The 19,127-nt window shown below is 51.1% G+C and overlaps 1 protein-coding gene across 4 annotated transcripts in view; it reads left to right on the top strand.

Annotated features, from left to right (window-relative positions):
- MPP2 (MAGUK p55 scaffold protein 2) overlaps positions 1-19,127 on the top strand; it is a 41,960-nt gene that overhangs the window by 7,152 nt on the left and 15,681 nt on the right. For 2 of the 4 annotated variants that reach the window (XM_082371501.1, XM_082371503.1), the window contains exons 3-12: positions 10,560-10,712; positions 10,826-10,975; positions 11,326-11,553; positions 12,338-12,469; positions 12,564-12,669; positions 12,751-12,819; positions 13,040-13,201; positions 13,822-14,024; positions 14,354-14,482; positions 15,752-18,295. In XM_082371501.1, the coding sequence (XP_082227627.1) occupies positions 10,560-10,712; positions 10,826-10,975; positions 11,326-11,553; positions 12,338-12,469; positions 12,564-12,669; positions 12,751-12,819; positions 13,040-13,201; positions 13,822-14,024; positions 14,354-14,482; positions 15,752-15,928 (1,509 nt within the window). In that variant the 3' untranslated portion in view covers positions 15,929-18,295. Of the gene's footprint in view, positions 1-10,559; positions 10,713-10,825; positions 10,976-11,325; positions 11,554-12,337; positions 12,470-12,563; positions 12,670-12,750; positions 12,820-13,039; positions 13,202-13,821; positions 14,025-14,353; positions 14,483-15,751; positions 18,296-19,127 lie in introns of those variants that run through there. The other 2 variants (XM_082371502.1, XM_082371504.1) reach the window with 1 other exon arrangement.

Raw genomic sequence — 19,127 nt, 5'->3', positions numbered from 1 at the left:
AGAGCCCGCAGGCCGCAACTAAAGATCCAGCACGCCGCAACTAAGACCCGGAGCAGCCAAATAAATAAATAAATATTAAAAAAAAAAGAGACATCTAGGAATGGAGGGCTCGTGAGATGGGGTGTCTACACAGGTGTTGGGGTGGGGAGGAGACTGGAGGCAGTCCCAGGGTCTCCAGTGAATGGTGGTGAGTGTAACAAGGACGTTGGCAATGACAGTGATGGCGGGGAGGGGGAGGGCGGTACAATCAGGTGATGGGTCTTCCACAGGGTGAGGGTGGGGACTCTGTCACAGGACAGCTGTGGTCGGCCCTGACATGGGGCATGGAAGGGGACCAGGCCCCCTCGCTACAGGGGATGCTGTGTCCCGGGGACACAGCCTGGTATGTTATCATCTGTGGAATGGCTGAAGACCAAGGGCAGTCGTTAATGATGGAAGATGAGAGGTGTGAGAGGGTCGCTAGTGGGAGGTTCTGGGGAAGAGAAAACTGAGCAGATTGTAGGGGACTGGAGAAAGGCAAGTTGCTTCTCATTCGGTGGTCGAGGATTGGATTCATGTGTTAAAAATCAAAACAAGGAATTATGCATGTTTCATACAGAGAGATTACAAGCTCCTCGAGGACAGGGATGTCTGCTTGATTTGCTACTGTATCCCCAGAGCCTAGAACAGTGCCTGGCACATAGTAGGTGCTCACTGAATATTTATTGAATGAGTGAATACAAGAGAGTGTGTAGAAAAAGCACATAACAGACCTCTGAGTACCTACCTCCAGGATGTGAATGCTGGCTATGTTTGCTTTAGTTCTTGCTCTTTCTTTTTAAGAAATAAAAACATGATCCAGTGAATGCCCCTCCCCTTTTCCTCATTTCCACTGCTTCCCCTGCCCACAGGTGACCCCTGGCTTGAGTCAATGATGCCGTTCCCCTGAATGTGTGCCTGTCTTGCCCACACATGTATTTAGATGTAAACAATGTGCCCCTGTTATATGTGGTTTTAAGCTTTGCGTAATGGAATGATAACGTAAGCAGCTATGGTTTTTGAGATTTCTGGTTCATATAAGTAATACAGTTATTGACATGTGTAGAGATATAGATTCATTTGAACTGTTGTGTGGCATTCCAATAGGTGAATAGAGCCCAGCGTATTCATTTACTGGTTCCCCTACTGAGAGACAGGCACAGTGTCGTGGACTTGCCTCTGTGAAGCACAGAGCTGCCGTGAACATCCTCATATCCATCTGCTTCTGCATGTGGGTGAGAGTTTCTCTAGGGTGGACACTTGGCAGTGGAGTTGCTGAGTATGCACATTTGAACCTCAACATCTGTAACCTTCCAAAGCTGACTTCACAGTTGGATTTATTAAACCACATCATCTCTGTGTCACTCTAGCGATTGCTTCTATAGCGAGACAGCCAGTGAAATAAGGAGGGGCTCTCGGGATGCAGAACCTCTGGGTTAGAAGATCCTGTAGCCAGCACCCTCCAAAGTGTGACCCTCCCACCCCCACCCCCATAGCATTTCTCTCTGATGGCCTCGTGGAGCCCATTTGACAGCTCGCCAAAGATGGGATTGCTGGCTGGATGGCTCTGTCCTTCACTTAGTCATTGTCATCCGTCCTCTATTCAACAAATATCCATGACGTGCTCGCCAAGTCCCAGGCACAGTGCTAGGGCTATGGCAATGAACTGTCAGAAAGTTTATTCTTCTCCTAAGGGAGCCCGAGTCTGTCATTTTCTCACTGAGCCCTGCAATGTCCCAGTCCTGGGACCCCTGCCTGATTGAGAAATTACCAATGTGCTGTGTCAGACCATAAGTAAACTCCCTTCTCCAGAAGTGTTCATGGGGTAAGCCGGCCAGAATTTCCTCCCAAGAAGTTCCTAGAATGGTTCCAGTTGTGCATTAACACAACAGAAGGTAGTGTGGACATGTCTTCAATGCTGAGACCCCCGTAAGAGGCTCAGGGGCTAAGGGAACCCAGTGACTTCTCTCCATCTAGCTGTGAAACAAACAGGAAGTGAATCTCCATAAAGGCCCATCTGAGCTCAGTAAAAATCTTTCCGATCCCTTTATGCGTGACCCTTTACAATGCAACTTTGCCAGTCCTCTCATCAAAAGGGAGAGTTTCTACTCTTCAGTCTGGGCTTGACTGCTTGACTTGCTTTGGACAACAGGACCTACTTCTTACTCTTTCTCACCTATTTTTTTCTTTTTTTTAAAATAAGTTTGCTTCCTTCAACCAAGGGAATGTCACTGCCCTTTTTTATAATTAATTAATTAATTAATTAATTAATTTTTATTTTTGGCTGTGTTGGGTCTTCATTTCTGTGTGAGGGCTTTCTCTAGTTGCGGCAAGCGGGGGCCACTCCTCATCGCAGTGCACGGGCCTCTCACTATCGTGGCCTCTCTTGTTGCGGGGCACAGGCTCCAGACGCGCAGGCTCAGTAATTGTGGCTCACGGGCCCAGTTGCTCCACGGCATGTGGGATCCTCCCAGTTGCTCCGCGGCATGTGGGATCCTCCCAGACCAGGGCTCGAACCCGTGTCCCCTGCATTAGCAGGCAGATTCTCAACCACTGCACCACCAGGGAAGCCCTCTTTCTCACCTATTTTAATGATTATGTATACACAGATCAATTTCAAACCTATTAGACAAAGTACTTTGATCAAAGGTCCAGCTGCAAAAGCTTGGTGGCCCAGAAACCCACAAGAGCGGAGTCCAATTGGAACCCCATGTGGTAGCTATTCACCTCCTTCCCTTACCCTGATGACTCTCCTCTCCAGGGATGCGGCAGATGATGTGGGAGGGGCTACACTGGGTAGATCTGGGACCAGGGAGGAGCAGGTCCCTGAGGGGACAAACCCAGAGAGATACAGGTTCTGAAGGAAGTCAAATTTGGCAGGCAGATCACAAATCCAGAGGGTTGGCTACAGACAGCAGGTGGCAGCCCTGGCAGGTGGGTGACATCTGGGAGCTCTGACATGGACCCAGTAACAGGTGTTCCAACAACGGACAAGGCCACGGTGAGAAATCAAAGGCAGGTGACATTCAGAAATTTAGGTAAATTGTTACCAGCTGACATCTGCCAGCTGGGAGGCCTGTGAACTAATCCACATGAGATGAAGAAGAAAAAGCACAGGGTTTGGAGTCAGAAGATTCACTGGCTAGCTGTGTGACTTTAGTAGGTCTGAGAACCTCTCTGAGCTTCAGTCATTTCTTCTGAGAAACGGGGATAACGATGCTTACCTCTCAGAGTTGTGGTCGGGATAAGGGGAGGTCATGGATGTGGAAGCATTTTTAAGCCATAAAGAGTTGTTATAATGCAGTCTTGGCCATCGGACTAGAGTTCATAGGGAAGGCTCCAGTCCTGTGGTAAGGGGGAGGTGAGAGAGCTGGCAAAGCAAGGCAGGGCCTTACAAGAATGAGGGGCCAGCAGGGTCACTAAGATGGAGACTCTGACCAGGGGACATGACAAACAGAGGCTACAGTGGTGGGGAGCCCAGCGCATCAGTTAGCTTTTGCTGTGTAACAAACCACCCCACAGCACAGTGGCTTAAAACAACTTTGATTTATGTCTCATGATTTTGTGGATCGGTTGGGTGGTTCTTCTGGTCTGAGCTTGCTCAGTTGGGATGGGGTAGTCAGTCACGTGTCTGGTGTCTCAGCTGGGAAGACTGCAATGTTTAGGATGGTGTGATCTCTCATCCTCTAGGAGGGTGGCCCAGGTTGCTTCACATGGTGGTCTCAGCAGCCGTGGAAGACCAGCCGCCAATCCCAGGCACTTTCCAAGCCTCTGTTTTGCATCACATTTGCTCTTGTCCCGTTGTCCAAAGCAGATCACACGGCCAAATCCAGGTTGAAGAGTCCCTTTACTTTCTGGCTCACCAGACTCTGGACTACTTTCAGATTTTGAACTACTTAATTATGAGCCTGGGCTTCAAATGAGAATTCTGTCTCCTGATCAGAGAGGTTGGAGTGGGAAGGCAGAGGGAAAAAGATTTTCAAAGAACGGCTGTGTGGCGTTTCTGCATCTGCAGTTTACATCCGGCTCTGGATCGGGAGCTGGCAGATCTGGGTTTAAGGGCCGGCTCTACCATTAGCCAAGTGTGAACCTGGCCCAAGTTTCTGGTCTATAAGGAGCTTGAGCCCCTGCTGTGCTGAGGGTGATTTTTCAGAGGCGAATTAAGCAAATGGTTACCACAGAAATTCAAAACCACTCTCCTGGCTGTGGGGCCTTGTGCCTCTAATACTGTAGTGTGTGCTGTACAAGAGCACACTTTCTAAAAACAGGCGCCCAGATAGTGACACCACAGCTGTGGGGACGCTCAGGAAACTTTGACAGGAGTCCCTGCTGTACACCCATGAGCTATGAAAAGGAATTCATTTTACCCATTAGAGCCTCGGATACTTTATTGGGAAAATGGCCTTGATACTATTAATCTCACAGGGTCATTGTGACATTTAAGTGGAATGTCTGTCAAGTGTGTTATTTTACCATCAGACATGTATATACCCCCTGGGAGAAACTCTCACATGTGCACCAGGAGACATAGACTGGAATGTTCATAGTAGTACTGTTCGGAATGGCAAAAACCTGAAACGACCCAGATGCCTTTCAAGGAGAGAGGAGATGAATCAGATATGGCATAGTCACACGATGGACTGTAATACAGCCATTAAAGTGAATGAACTAGGACTTCCCTGGTGGTCCAGCGGTTAAGACTGCACGCTTCCACTGCAGGGGGCGCAGGTTCAATCCCTGGTCAGGGAACTAAGATCCCGCATGCTGTGCGGTGCGGTCCAAAAAAAAAAAAAGAATGAACTAATGTGATATGGGAAAAAAGAATGAATCTTAGCAAAATAACATTAAATGAAAATTAATATTAAGTGAATATGTGTTCACCTAATATGAAAAATAAGAGTAAATCTTTGCAAAAAAATAGTAAGTGAAAAAATTTTTCACTTAATACTAAGTGAAAAAAAAAATCAGGCCTCGAGGAATCATATATAGCACGATTCCCTTTTTTTAAAGGTTAAAATAACTAAAAACAATATTTATTTTAGGAATATATTGAATACATGTAGATATAATAAAACTATGTAAAATGAGAAGCCAGGGCATGATGAACACAGGGAATCAAGATGGTGGTTTCTGAGTGGGAGAGGTGGGTGGATGGGTGCGTGGGGCATGTGATTAGATGTAGGATATTGTCAAGATCCTCCTTTATGGTTTAAGTGGTGGGTACTTAGATCCTTGTTGTATTATTACAAAAGTACCTAATTTAATACCAACCAACTCAAAGGAAACCGTGCACAAACCAATGATGAGAATACATCATGAGCCAAGGATATGATTAATCCAATTCTGAGTTCCCAAAGTCCCAGAAAAGTATGTTGCAAATTGTGACACATGTTGGGTGTTCTCAGTATTGGTCAATCAGCTGTTTGGGTCAGCCTGCTGGTAGTGTTTCTTTTGTATTTGAATGATTAAAGGTTGAAAGTTTCCTCTGGCCCATGAAGGTTGGGCTTGGAGAGCTGTGATCTTCCATCTGTGGGTAAGACATCCGGGGGGAGCCACAGGCGGAGGAATGGATCAGCCTAGGGGGAGGGGTCATTAAGTCAAAGGTGGGAGGTAAAAGGCATGGGAGACACACTGGCTTCCTGCTTGGTTAGGTGAGGGCTTCTGGGGAAACTTGTCCTCCTCATTCATGGAGCAGAAGATCCTAAAGCTAAAATGGGCAACCACTATGCTTCTCACGTAAGCTGGGCCAGAGCTAGCTCCCATTAACCCGAAGGAGCCTGGCCAGGGTCACCATGGTGAGGTGGTTGCAAGCCTGAGTGCCTTTGTTTATTCTTGAAACATTTCCTGGGGCCTTGGGCTCTCAGCATTGTCTAGACACTGGTAACGGAGTCAGGGTTGCTCTGTGGGTGTGCTGAGCTTAATGAGTAAAGATCACATAGGGTTTGGTGGAACCTCCTGGGGCATGTCTCTGCCCTCTGGCTTCTGAGGATCATCAAGGCATAACGGGTCTCCGAGTACTACTCCTTTGCCCCTTCAATTGTCAGTTTCCCCAGCAGGGAACCCTCTGCCCAGCCAGACTGTAGGAGTCAGGCTGAAATGCTGCTCCCCCAGCAGAGGATGATTTAGCGACAGTGGGGCCAATATGCCTCCCGGTGTGGGATGCTACTTCCCTGGCCCGTTTGGGGAAGAGAAGACAGGAAAGGAGCGAGCCTTTATTGAGCACCTGCTGTGTGCCAGGGACTGTGTCCATCTCACCAAATCCTCAGAGTATCCTTATGAGATGTCATTAAAATCTCCCCATCTCATGGGCTTGAACAACTTTCTATTACGGAAATTTTCAAAAATGTTTCTTGAACCCCCGTCATCCATTATCCTACTTCAACATTTAACACCTCATGAGCAATCTTGTTTTATGCATACCTCCACCTCCTCCTCCTCTCTCTCCTGAATTATTTTGAAGGAAATCTCAGACATAATTTTATCTGTATTTCAATTTGTATAGATAAAAGATAAAGATTCTTAAAAAAAATTCACACTATCATTATCACACATAGAAAATTAAGGAATAGTTTTCTTATGGATTTTTATTAAATGGTATTGGGATACCTGGATAGTCATTTGGAAAGATATCAAAGTAGATCCATACCTCATACTGTACATGAAAATAAACTTCCAAGAAGATCAGAGACTGAGAAAACAAACCATACACATTCTAGAAGGAAACATGGATCTGTGTGTAAGGAATGCCTTTTTAAAAAACTATGCCTCAAAATTCAGATGCATAAAATGTTAATAAATTTAACTACATTAAATATATATTTTTTGCATTGACAGGAAAACATAAGCTGAGTCAAACGACAAATGACAAACTGGGGGTAAATATTTGCAAGAGGTATTACAGATAAAGGGCTTATTTTCCTAATATAGAGAATGTTTAAAAAAGTGAGAAAAAGAAAGAAACAAGATCTGATGGAAAAATTGGCAGAAGACATGAACAGACAGTTCACAGAAAAAGATATACAGATGGCCTTTAAACATATGAAGAGCTGCTCAGTTTCACTCATAATAAGCAAAATGCAAATCAAACCCCACTGAGAGATGGTTTCTCATCCATGTGATTGGCAGACATTCAAAGGTTTGATCACACACTCTGGTGGCAAGGCTTCAGGAAAGTTTCTCATCTAATGCTGGTGGGATGGCAAAGTGGCACAAGCCCCACAGAGGGGAGTTTGTCAATATGTAACAAAACCACATGTGTATTTACTGCTTGACCCAGCAAGACTTGTAGAAATTTACATGAAAGATCTTCTCCACAGATATAGAACAGCTATGCCAAGGCTATTCACTGCAGTTTTATTTGCGATAGTAAGATATTAGAAACAACCTAAATACCCATGGAGATTGGTTGAATAAATTATGGTACTCCAGTCACACAATCATGCAAATGTAGTGATTGAAAAATAACAACAATAAAGGAAGATCTCCACAGAGCGGCATAGAGTGATTTCCAGGGCATATTGTTAAATAAAAAACCAAACAACAAACCAAACCAATTAAACAAACAAAAGCCCCAAGGTATCAAAGAGTGTACATAGTGTTCTACCTTTTATGTAAGAAAGGGAAATATTTATTTATTTTTGTGGAAAAAAACCCAGATAGAATAAACCAGAAACTAATGAAGATGATTACCTTTAGAGTGTGGGTGTAAATGGGGTAGAAGGGATGAGGATGGAAATGAGACTTTTTTGAGTTTACTTTTTATATAGATTTAAAATTTGAGGGACTTCCCTGGTGGTGCAGTGGTTAAGAATCTGCCTGCCAGTGCAGGGGACACAGGTTCGAGCCCTGGTCCAGGAAGATCCCACATGCCGCGGAGCAGCTGAGCCCGTGCACCACAACTACTGAGCCTGCGCTCTAGAGCCCGTGAGCCACAACTACTGAGCCCGCACACCTAGAGCCTGTGCCCCACAACAAGAGAAGCCACTGCAATGGGAAGCCCGTGCACCGCAATGGAGAGTAGACCCTGCTCGCCACAACTAGAGAAAGCTTGCGCACAGCAACGAAGACGCAGCGCAGCCAGAAATAAATAAATAAATAAATAAAATTAAATTCTTAAAAAAATTTTGAACCATGCGAATGTTGTACATATTAAAAAAGATTAAATTGAAAAGAATGAAAAAGGCACACCCTGAAATTAAGTGCAGATAAGTGAATTTATCCATATATCAAATTGTTAGCATAATCCTACAGAAAAAGGAATTAATTTAAGTAACTTTTTTCTCGCAATATTCTGACTGTATTCCCTAAGTGGGATATATACTAAGGCTATACTATTTAATATAGTAGCCACTAGCCACACGTGGGTATTTATTTAAATATTTAAGTTAAAATTAAAATAAACTAAAATGCTGATATATGATTAAAAATTATGTTCCTTAGTTGTCCTAGTCACATTTCTCAATTGCCACGTGTGGCTAGAAGCTACCACAGTAGACAGCCCAGATATAGAACATTTCCATTAATGCTGTAAGTTCTTTTAGACTATTCTGAGGACAAAAAGAATGCAGATAAATCTTGATTTTTACTTAGTAGTTTTGTGATAGGTAGTAGCAGTAGTTTAGCAAATCTGAAACTTTTTTGAATATTGAAGGACAGAACAAATAATTAAAATATATTAATGTTCTTGGGGAAAAGTTCTTACCAAAGGAGAAGGGAGATACAAATATGGAATGGGAGAAGATAAGGAAAGTATTGTAGAGTTTGATTTTAATGAGAACTGTCAGAATCAACTAACGTCTACTGAAGTAATGACACCCTAGAATCAATGAGCACTGAGTGCCCAGATCTTGGTTTCTAAATACCATTTCCCACCAAAAGGAATCAGGGTTCCTTGGGGAAATTGCTGATTCCAGAACCAGGGTAGGGAAAGTACAAGGTGAGCTCATGGTGGAAGGAAGAGGTGCTCAAGGACTGATGGGAACATGTCAAAAGGCATGCTTGGGGCTCCCCTGGACAAATGTGGGATAAATTGAGACAATGAAGGTAGTGATGGTGATGGATTAGAACACAGTGAGTAAAAAAATCCATAGTCCATAGATATGGGGAGAGAGAGAAAGAGAGAGAGAGAGAGGGAGGGAGGGAGGAGGAGTGGGAGGGAAAAAGGAAGAGCTTTTATAATAGAATGCCAACTAAGACATGTAGATAATGACTATTTTGCAACCCCCCCCATATAATAATAATTGATTCAGGCAAAGGCCATAAATGGATACTAAATCCATTAGTGAATGATTGTTGGGGAACAGAATAGTCACACAGTCTAAAAGTGTGGGAAAACCACAAGATCACTTGTATAGAACTCTTGCCACAATGATTAGCCTGAGTCTAAAGGTGAGGAAGCAATCAGATAAATCCAGTTCTGGGGCACTTTACAAACTACTGGCCCGGACTCTTTAAAAAATGCCCTGAAAGACTAAGAGTTATTGGAGTCTGTTCTAGATTAAAGGAGAATAAAAAGATGTGGCAACCAAATTTAACATGTGATCTTGGTTAGATTGTAGATCAGAAAAATAAAGCTATAAAGAATATTTTTGAGACAATAGTGAACATGGACATGGACTGTCTATTAGATAATATTATATCAGTGTGTCAGTGCTGAATTTCTCGCATGTGACAATGACACTGTAGTTTATATAGCAGATCTCCTGTTTGTTCTCAGGAGATTCCTGCCGAAGTACTTTGAGGCGAAGTACTTTTTGTCTGCAACTATCTTTCAGATGATCCAGAGGGAAAAAAAAGTCTCCATGTATCTCCCTGAAATGGGACTCCTTTCTTCCCACTTAACGTAACATAACTCTCCCCGCTGGGCTCGTCACTGGCAAAGGCTTCCTTTCCCCTTTTCAGAGCACCTTGTCACGGAGCCCACCTTGTCATGGAGCCCATGCTCATTGTCATGGAGCCCAGAGTCAGTAGAGCAACAAGGAGGTGCAGGGCCTTCTCCTGGTGCCATGTACTGATATCTTGTCCCCTTCTTCACTGGGAGCACTGGACCCAAGGCTTGGAGACCCAAGTTAAAGTCCCTGTGACCTTGGGCAAGCTTCTCCACTTCCCTGGCTTCCTTAATCTGGGCTACAGGGTGTCCAAGACCCCACCCAACCATGATGTTGGGTGGAAGAAGCTGTCCTTGAACTCAGATGCTTATAGGGTTCTGGATGCTGGGGACAGTTTGATGATTTTAATGGCCCTCTGTGGCAAGAGATGGAAATGAAATTTTATCCTTTGGATTCTCTCTTCCCTAAACTGAGTCCCCATCACTGTTTTGGGGGAGAAAGGAGAAAGCAAGGCACCTGTGCGCACGTGTGAGTGTGCTTGTGTCTGAGTGAGTGAGGCTCTGAGACTGATACCAGGAGCAGTGCTGTGGCTGGGGTCTAAAGTCAGCATTTGGGGGTGGGAAGATGCCTGGGAGCTGGTGGGGGGGGCGCTGTTTGGTACCCCAGGGCTCTTGGGGAAGCATCAAGTTTCACCTGTTCCGCCCCCACCCCCAGGCCCACGAGCGGCTGGAGGAGACGAAGCTGGAGGCCGTGCGGGACAACAACCTGGAGCTGGTGCAGGAGATCCTGCGGGACCTGGCGCAGCTGGCCGAGCAGAGCAGCACGGCGGCTGAGCTGGCCCGCATCCTCCAGGAGCCCCACTTCCAGGTTTGGTCCTCTCCCGGGCTGCTGGGGTGGCGCCGGCAGGAGGTTAGAACTGGGATGGGAAGGGACCTCGGGGCATTGCCCCATGGTCCCTCTTCTTCCCCCCACCTCCCCAGTCCCTCCTGGAGACGCACGACTCTGTGGCCTCAAAGACCTATGAGACACCACCCCCCAGCCCTGGCCTGGACCCCACGTTCAGCAACCAGCCCTTGCCTCCTGATGCGGTGCGCATGGTGGGCATCCGCAAGACAGCTGGAGAGCATCTGGTGAGGGCGCTGGGCAACGCCAGCGGTGGAATCTCGGGAGGGGGGATTGAGAGTAACCGGTGGGGATCCAGTCTGGTCAGGAGAGGGCTGAAGATGAAGACGGGATCAGCTCTGCCCAGGGTCGGGCGCCAGCGCACCCAGGAGACCGCAGACATTGTGACTCTCTCCATTCTGCCCACTTTCAGTCCACTGGTGCCCCTGTAAGTAAAGAATTTGGGCAGAAGATGGCAGAGAAGGTCGCTATGAGGGTGGGGGTGGAAGGGTAGAATGGAGGGGCTCTTAAGAGACCCATTTGAAGATTCTGACTTGGAACAGTTGGCGCCTCATCATACCCGCCCTCTGTCCCCCAGGGCGTGACATTCCGCGTGGAGTGTGGCGAGTTGGTGATCGCACGCATTCTGCACGGGGGCATGGTGGCTCAGCAAGGCCTACTACACGTGGGCGACATCATCAAGGAGGTGAACGGGCAGCCGGTGGGCAGCGACCCCCGCGCGCTGCAGGAGCTCCTGCGCAACTCCAGCGGCAGCGTTATCCTCAAGATCCTGCCCAGCTACCAGGAGCCCCATCTGCCCCGCCAGGTGGGCCCCTCCACCGAGCCCCTCACCCAGCACAAGGCCCAAGGGGTGGCTGAGCTTCCCGGCGGCCAGGGTCACAGGCCTCCTGGTGGGAGCCCCTCCTCACCAACCAGTGTACTCAAAGCAAAATGCATCTGGTGAATGCGGTCACGCGTTTGCCCTAGTCTTGGGCACTCATGCGCATGTGTAAGGGATGTGCGCGCATCTAAAGCCTGGAGTACCTGAGTGTACAAATGAATTCCTGCATCGTGTGCAGCCCTCCATATGCCTACGTGTAGGCACGGGTGCCCAGAATTGGGTTGTCATGTGTCCTATACAGCTGCCTTCAGGTCGGTGGATTGTGGAGGTCTCGCTGCTCTGCTCACCTCTCCTATTGGCTGTCTAGCCTTTTGCCAGAGCCCTCTCCTCTGAGGGAGGGTGTAGGGGGATGGGGGGATCTTGCATTAGGTACCAGGATCATGTTCCTTACCAGGTGATCCCACCTTCTTGGTGGGTAGGGCCAGGGCCCCAGGCCTGAGCAGATCCCCTACCCTTCTGAGTCCTTTTGTTCTGGATGCAAAGGGAGGTTGGTACCAGGGAGGTGGACCAGGCAGGCCTGTGGCATCATGCCTTTAGATGGGCAGTGCCAGGGTCTCTTTCATCTTTGTGAGGGGAGGGGGCAGAAGGTGAACTGTGTGACATTCCCACCCCCCCACCCTCGGGGTAGGGGTGGCAACAGGAATGGGCATCGCCCCCTCCAGCCTTCCCCTGCTTCTTCCCTTGACCCTTTGCCAAATCCCTGGCCCAGGTATTTGTGAAATGCCACTTTGACTATGACCCAGCCAGAGACAGCCTTATCCCCTGCAAGGAAGCCGGCCTGCGCTTCAATGCTGGGGACCTGCTTCAGATTGTAAACCAGGACGACGCCAACTGGTGGCAGGTGAGCCCTGGGCACCTGTGCTGTCTCTCCAGGTATGGCGTCGGGGGGCAGTGAGGGCTTACTCAGGCACATCTTTGTCCCACGGTCATTTCAGGCGTGCCACGTAGAAGGGGGCAGCGCTGGGCTCATCCCCAGTCAGCTACTGGAGGAGAAGCGGAAAGCCTTTGTCAAGCGGGACCTGGAGCTGACACCCACCTCAGGTACAGTCCTCCCCCCAGACCTCTAATCTGGGATCTGATGTGGCCCTGCCTGGCCTCACTTGCTCATCTCCTTATGGCCAGGGACCCTGTGCGGCAGCATTTCAGGAAAGAAAAAGAAGCGAATGATGTATTTGACCACCAAGAATGCAGGTGGGTGTTGGGGGCCCCTTCCCCCATCCTCCTGCAGTGCCCCCTCCCTCCCCCACCAATGACTTGTGCCTCTCCTGGATCTGATGCCGCCAGCCCTGTCCCTAAGCCCTGCCCTGTTTTTCCCTCCTGCCCTTGGCCCCAGCCCTCTTATCCTTGGCCTCCCTGAGAGCCCAGCCCCAGCCCCTTCACCTGATGAGCAGTGCCATCTCCCTGTGTCCAGAGTTTGACCGCCATGAGTTGCTGATTTATGAGGAGGTGGCTCGCATGCCCCCCTTCCGCCGGAAAACCCTGGTGCTGATCGGGGCTCAAGGTGTGGGCCGGCGCAGCCTGAAGAACAAACTCATCATGTGGGATCCGGATCGCTACGGCACCACAGTGCCCTGTGAGTGGGGGCTGGGTCCTGCTGCGTGGGAGGCAGGGAGCACGGGCTGCCCTGGGGGCCAGGACTGAGTCCACTGAATGGGCATCTGCGTAGGCCCAAGGTTAAGTGATACCTTTGGATGTGAGGTGTGTGGTGCACGCCCTCTGTGGGTGGATGTGGGAACTGCAGGCTGGGGAGGGCGGGGAACCATTGGCCATGTGGGTGGTGCGAGCCTTACCTTTCCTTCTCTCATGTTTCACTTGCTAAAAGTCCAGCTGGGAACCCATGTGAAACAGGGCTATGAGCTGTGTGTGGCCTTGTGGAAAAGAGGGCTTCTGGTGACAGAACCAGAGGCAGGAACCTGAGTGCTGACCCCAGGTCTGCTTGGCCTTGCTGTGTGGCTTTGGGCTGCACATTGCCCTCTCTGGGCTTCAGCCCTCCATCTGTAAGCACTGAGTTAGAACAGTGATTTCTGAAGGTCCCCTCAATATGGACGTCTCGAGTCTGTGGGTGCCAGTGGTGAGGGCGAGGGCAAGGTGTGCGGGAAGGCAGCAGGGCTGCTTGGTGCAGGTAGAGCACGAGCACGTGTGTCTGAGGTGGTGTGGCCTGCCTGTGCCCATTTGGCCCCTCCTTCCCCCTAGACACGTCCCGGAGGCCCAAGGACTCAGAACGGGAAGGCCAGGGTTACAGCTTTGTGTCCCGTGCGGAGATGGAGGCTGACATCCGTGCTGGGCGATACCTGGAACATGGTGAATACGAGGGCAACTTGTATGGCACACGTATCGACTCCATCCGGGGCGTGGTCGCTGCCGGCCGGGTGTGTGTGCTGGATGTCAACCCCCAGGTACTGCCTGGCCCGCTCCTTCCCAGCCTGCTCAACACCTCTCTGGGTACTCTGCTTGACCCCCCAGTATTACCCCATATATTTCCAAGTACCCCCCTATAACCCCTCAACTACTGCTAGGGACCCAGCCCACCTAGAACCTCTTTCTCAGCCTCGTGGACCCCCAGTCACCCCATCCCCAGCCACCTGCCAGCTATTTTGCCATTCATCCCCAGGACTCATGCCCCAGAGCCCCAGGTCCACATTCTCATCTATTCCCAGGTACCTGTTCTCACCCCCATCACCCCAGATGTACATGGGAATATACTCCTGACCCTCCTCTTCTGCAGGCAGTGAAGGTCCTGAGAACAGCTGAGTTTGTCCCTTATGTGGTGTTCATCGAGGCCCCTGACTTTGAGACCCTGCGAGCCATGAACCGGACGGCGCTGGAGAGTGGGGTGTCCACCAAGCAGCTCACGGTGAGGGCCTCTAAGGTGTGGTGGGAGGGGTCTAATGGCTGATTAGGGTGGTGTGGGGGGCCAGCCAGAGCCGAGGAAGAGAAGAAGGTGGTGTCGGGAAGGGGAGAGGCGCCCACCTGAGGTACCACTGAGGTGAGCCTTGCGAATCCCACTTTATAGGTGTGGGAATGGAGGTCTGAGCGAGGAAGTGAAGTGTAGAGTCAGGGACACAGCTGGCCCGGGGCACGGGAGCTTCTGCCAGGCCCCCTGCTCGGTACACTCTGTGGGAACAGGGCTCCAGGGGAGCCGGTGGGAGATCTGTGGGCAGAGGTGGGCTGCTTACAGCTGGGGGTAAAGCTGAAGGGAGGGAGGAGGCCGGAGGCTGGAAGGCTGCCTGGAGGGACCAGTTAGCATCAGGGGGGAGGCAGTGCAGGGAGGAGAGGCTTCAAGGCAGGTGTTGCAGGACCCCAGGGCACCCCTCTCCCCCCAGGGACCCCTTGGGACAGCCTTCCCCAGCGGGTGTAGGGTTTGCAGAGCTCTGAACTCAGGGGTCCCTCTGCTGGCCACTTATGATACTTCAGCTCTCAGGCCCCGGTCAGCTGCTCAGACCCAGGAGAAAGGTCCGGGCTGGGCTCCCCACTGCTGCAGCCTGCTCTGGCCACAAACAGGGCCTACTGGAGCCCCTGGGACACAGCTGGGTCAGTCCTAGAGCTTCTGCCTCGGCTTATGTAAGTCAGTATTCAAGTTCCCTTCCCATCCTTGCAGGTCCAGCTTGGGCTGGGTCTGGAGAGGGGGTTGCCTTGGGCCCTTGTGGGTGGCCCTAGGACCAGGCATGGCAATTGCCTTTCAGGCTGTCTAGGTAAGGGGACCTAGTCAGACTGAAGGGAGCGCTGGCTTTGGAGTCAGGCAGACCCCGTTCAGCCATTGGCTGGCTGTGTGGCCTCTTTGTACGTCAGTTTTCTCTGTTGTAAATGAGAATAATTAGTCCTGCTTGCAGAGCTGTAGTGAAGATTGCGCTAGTTGCCAAGTGTTTAGTGCAGTGCTTGGCACTTCCTAAAGGTTATTTCCTTCCTCCCTTCCCACCACCCATCTGTCTGTCCACGGTTACAGGAGAGCTGCCTTGGGGCAGGCAGGGAGGGGCTGCTGCCTCCCTAGCCAGGGGGTCTGTGCCTGCCATGGTTGGTACTTTGGGCTTTGGGGAGGGGGCTAGACGGGGCAGGCTGTGGGTCCCCCTGACGCTGGGGGTGCCAGGGGGATACTGATGGGCGGGAGGTCCCCTTGTGCTGGCAGGAGGCGGACCTGAGACGGACAGTGGAGGAGAGCAGCCGCATCCAGAGGGGCTACGGGCATTACTTCGACCTCAGTCTGGTCAATAGCAACCTGGAGAGGACCTTCCATGAACTCCAGGCCGCCTTGGAGAAGCTGCGCACGGAGCCCCAGTGGGTGCCCGTCAGCTGGGTGTACTGAGCCTGTTCTCCTGGACCTCGGCCCTCTGGGTTGTGACCCAGAACCCTGAATCCGTCCCCTTCCCAACCGTGAGCCCCAGCCATGATCCTCAGCTCCCGTTCCTGGCACTCTGGCTCTATCCCTGGGTCATGGCCCCGAGTCTGGCTTCAGCGCAGGAGGCGTGCACTGCCAGGGAGGTGGGTGTTCGTGGGGCACCTCTGTGCCCAGGTGCTACCCACTCCCGACGTTCACTGGCCACCAGATGTCCCTCGCTGAGGGCCAAGCCGTGCCCCGGAGTGTCGGAATTGCCTCCATAATGCTCAGTCCAGAGAAGAGAAAAGCTGCTTTGGGACCACGTGGTCAGTAGGTACACTGTCCCCACCCCTCTCGCCAGTCACTTTTTCTCCTCTGGACTGGCCACCCTGACCCCACTCCTGGGCTGCTCCTACTTCTCGCCCCTGCAGCCTAGGGGCAGGCCTTAGGCTGGTTCCCTGTGGCCAGGTGTGTACGCGGCCCCCCGGCGGCTAGGCAAGCCCAGGTGGCGGCGCCAGCCTGGTGCCATCCCGAAGGCTGGAGGAGCCGAAGCACCAGCCAGTTGCCGCCGCCAGGGAGAGGGCAGTTCTCTGCCCCCTCGGAACGGGGCTGGCTCCCTGTCCTTCCCTCATGCACAGCTTTTCACTGCCGAAGTCTCTCCACAGACTTCTCCAATGTGCCCCTGACAGGCCAGCTCTGCTCCCCGCAGGGCAAGAGTGGCAGGGGGCTGCGGGCTCAGCCCAGGCAGGGGTGGGCTGGAGGCTGAGCCCTGTGACGAGGAGCCTGACAGGAGAGCTCCCAGCCCCCTGTGGCCCGTGGTGGGGGCGCGTCTGGGCTCCCTGTCCGTGGTCATTGTCCATTTTGGTCTCTGTGGCTGGGTCCAGCTGCCCACTCACATGAGGGCAGCCTGGGGGCTGAGGAAAGGGGAGGGCTGGGCCACGGGGAATGGCCTTGGAGGACGTTTGCGCCCCAGCAGACTCCCCGCACAACTCCAGGGGGCGCCATCCACACTGTAGTCTCCACAGCTTACGGTTCCGCAGGCTGCGGTGCCTAGTCTGTGTTTCTGCCACTGGTGTGTGTGTCAGGCTTAGTTTTTGGAGAGGGGAAGCAAAGGGTTGTTGTGCTTTGGAGGTCACTCTTTGGGGCCCCGTTTTTGGGCTCCCCATCAGCCCCCCATTTCTTATGAGACCCTTTTCCCAGATTCCAGAGGATTGGCCCTCCCCAGATGTCTTCCTCCGCTCTCCTGTTGTCCCCCGACCCTCAATGCCACCCTCCAGTCCTTGAGGAGGGCAACTGTGTAAAATAGGAGAATCCCTTTTTTAAAAAGTATGCTGTCCTTGACTTCCCCGGACATCTCATCCCTCATCCTTCTCTGTGACCCTTCCCGGGGTGAACCTGTCCTTGTAGGGGACCCCCCCATGACCGCCCCCCCAGCCTTTGTGCTCCCCAGTTCTTCTGTCTAATCAGTCTTCGCTGCAGTGTCAGCCAAGCTGGCCCCTGAGCCACTGTGTGCCCATTTCCTAGGGAAGGGGAGGGAGAAGAAACAGAATATTTATTACAAAGTCAGAAATATATTTATTATATTAGGGATCTCATTTGCATTTGCCTAGGATATGCAAATGAGATGTAAAGGTCAAGTCTACTTCCATCTCATTTGCATAGCTCTGCATCCACTATGCAGTCAACTTTATGTTCCTCTTTTCCCTTTAGTCAATGTTCTTTTAATTTATCCTCAATTCAGCTCTCCCTTGCTTCACCCTCACCCTCAACCCAAGGGGACTGGGAGTGGGAGGAAAATGAGGTGTTCTCGCGCTGGCCCAGGGCCATGGGGTGCTTTGTTCATCCCCGCCTCACCCGGGAGACTGGGGAATAGAGGCAGCTACCCCCTCCCCCTTGGTTAACCTCCAAAGCGCTCTGATTAGAAGACCATCCTCTTTGATGGGAGGTGGGGCTGGGCACCTTGCTGAAGGGTTGGCACATGGCCCTTCAGGGTGAAGCTCCAGTTACTGTTCTGGCACCTTCACCTCTGGTGATGCCTGTGAGTTGGGCCCCTCCTTTCCCATCTCTATTCCTCTCTGAACAGCATTCTACCTCCCCTGCCTTAGCCGTACTCCGGGGACCCGTACTGGGTTGGAATGGGTGTGTGTGCCCACCGCATTAGCCCTCGGGTTCCATCCTCCCTCTTCCCACTGTGGACGCTTGTATTGAGGAACCTCAGGATAATAGGGCCCTGCCCCCCTGTCCACACTCAGTCCCAGCCCAGCTGTCCTTCCCCCGTCCCCTCTCTCAGCCATCCAGTTCTTGAGCTTTCTCTCTGATTGGTTTTCTTTTTCTTTGATTAAATGTGAAAGCAAAGCTTCTGGGCTCTGTTTGTCTTTCACTGGGGTCGGGTGGAGGGCTTTGGGAAAGGTTGAAAGTGGGGAGCACAGCATAGATGATTCTGGAATGGAAGCTGGAGTGACATGTCTTGCGTTCTGTGATGTCTTCTGAAAATTCCTGTCTCACCACTCCACACTCCCCACCCCCAGAAGATGCTCCTGCTAAATGCTTATATCGAGGAGTCTGTGAGCATCCATGGGGGCCAGGGGACTCAGGGACCCCATGGCTAATCCACCCAGCTTCACCTGGAACTTGCTGTGTGGCCTTAGGCAGGTTCCTCTGCTTCTCTGGCCCTCAAGTTCATCCTCTGTAAAGTGTCATGGCCTCTCGCAGGGCTAATGCTAGGATTGATTCTAGGTGCTTAACAACAAGAGCCATAGAGAGCTGGTTGAGATGTCACCCCGATGTCACTATGGGTGTGTGGTTGAGGGGTCAGCCTTCCTTCCCACCTGAGTTCCTCAGGGGAGCCCAGAATGCTCACTGAGGATTCTCAAGAGGGGGCTTTGGCTGTTCCCTTCTCCCTGTGATGACCAGGTGTGGAACTGGCCCCCTTCCTTTGACTTCCCCCCAAGCATCCGTTCACACAGGGACGAGTGTGGGGCTAACTTGACTGGTGATTTGGAGGCAGCCATAGGGGTTTATATCACCCACCTGACAGCCCTGATGAGAATTTAGACCTGAATATTAAACACCCCAATGCTGAAATGTCCCTTGACCATTCCCAGCACATAGAATGTTTTCCTGGCCAACTTTTTCTTCTTGGGTCCCTCTGCTTCCCTCCATGTTTCTGGGCCCTCTCCTGCTTTTT

The sequence above is a fragment of the Balaenoptera borealis genome (assembly GCF_965194805.1).
Source record: "Balaenoptera borealis genome assembly, chromosome: 20".
NCBI lineage: Eukaryota > Metazoa > Chordata > Mammalia > Artiodactyla > Balaenopteridae > Balaenoptera > Balaenoptera borealis.
Note: the sequence above shows the minus strand (reverse complement) of the source record. Positions and strands in the feature narration are given on the sequence as shown.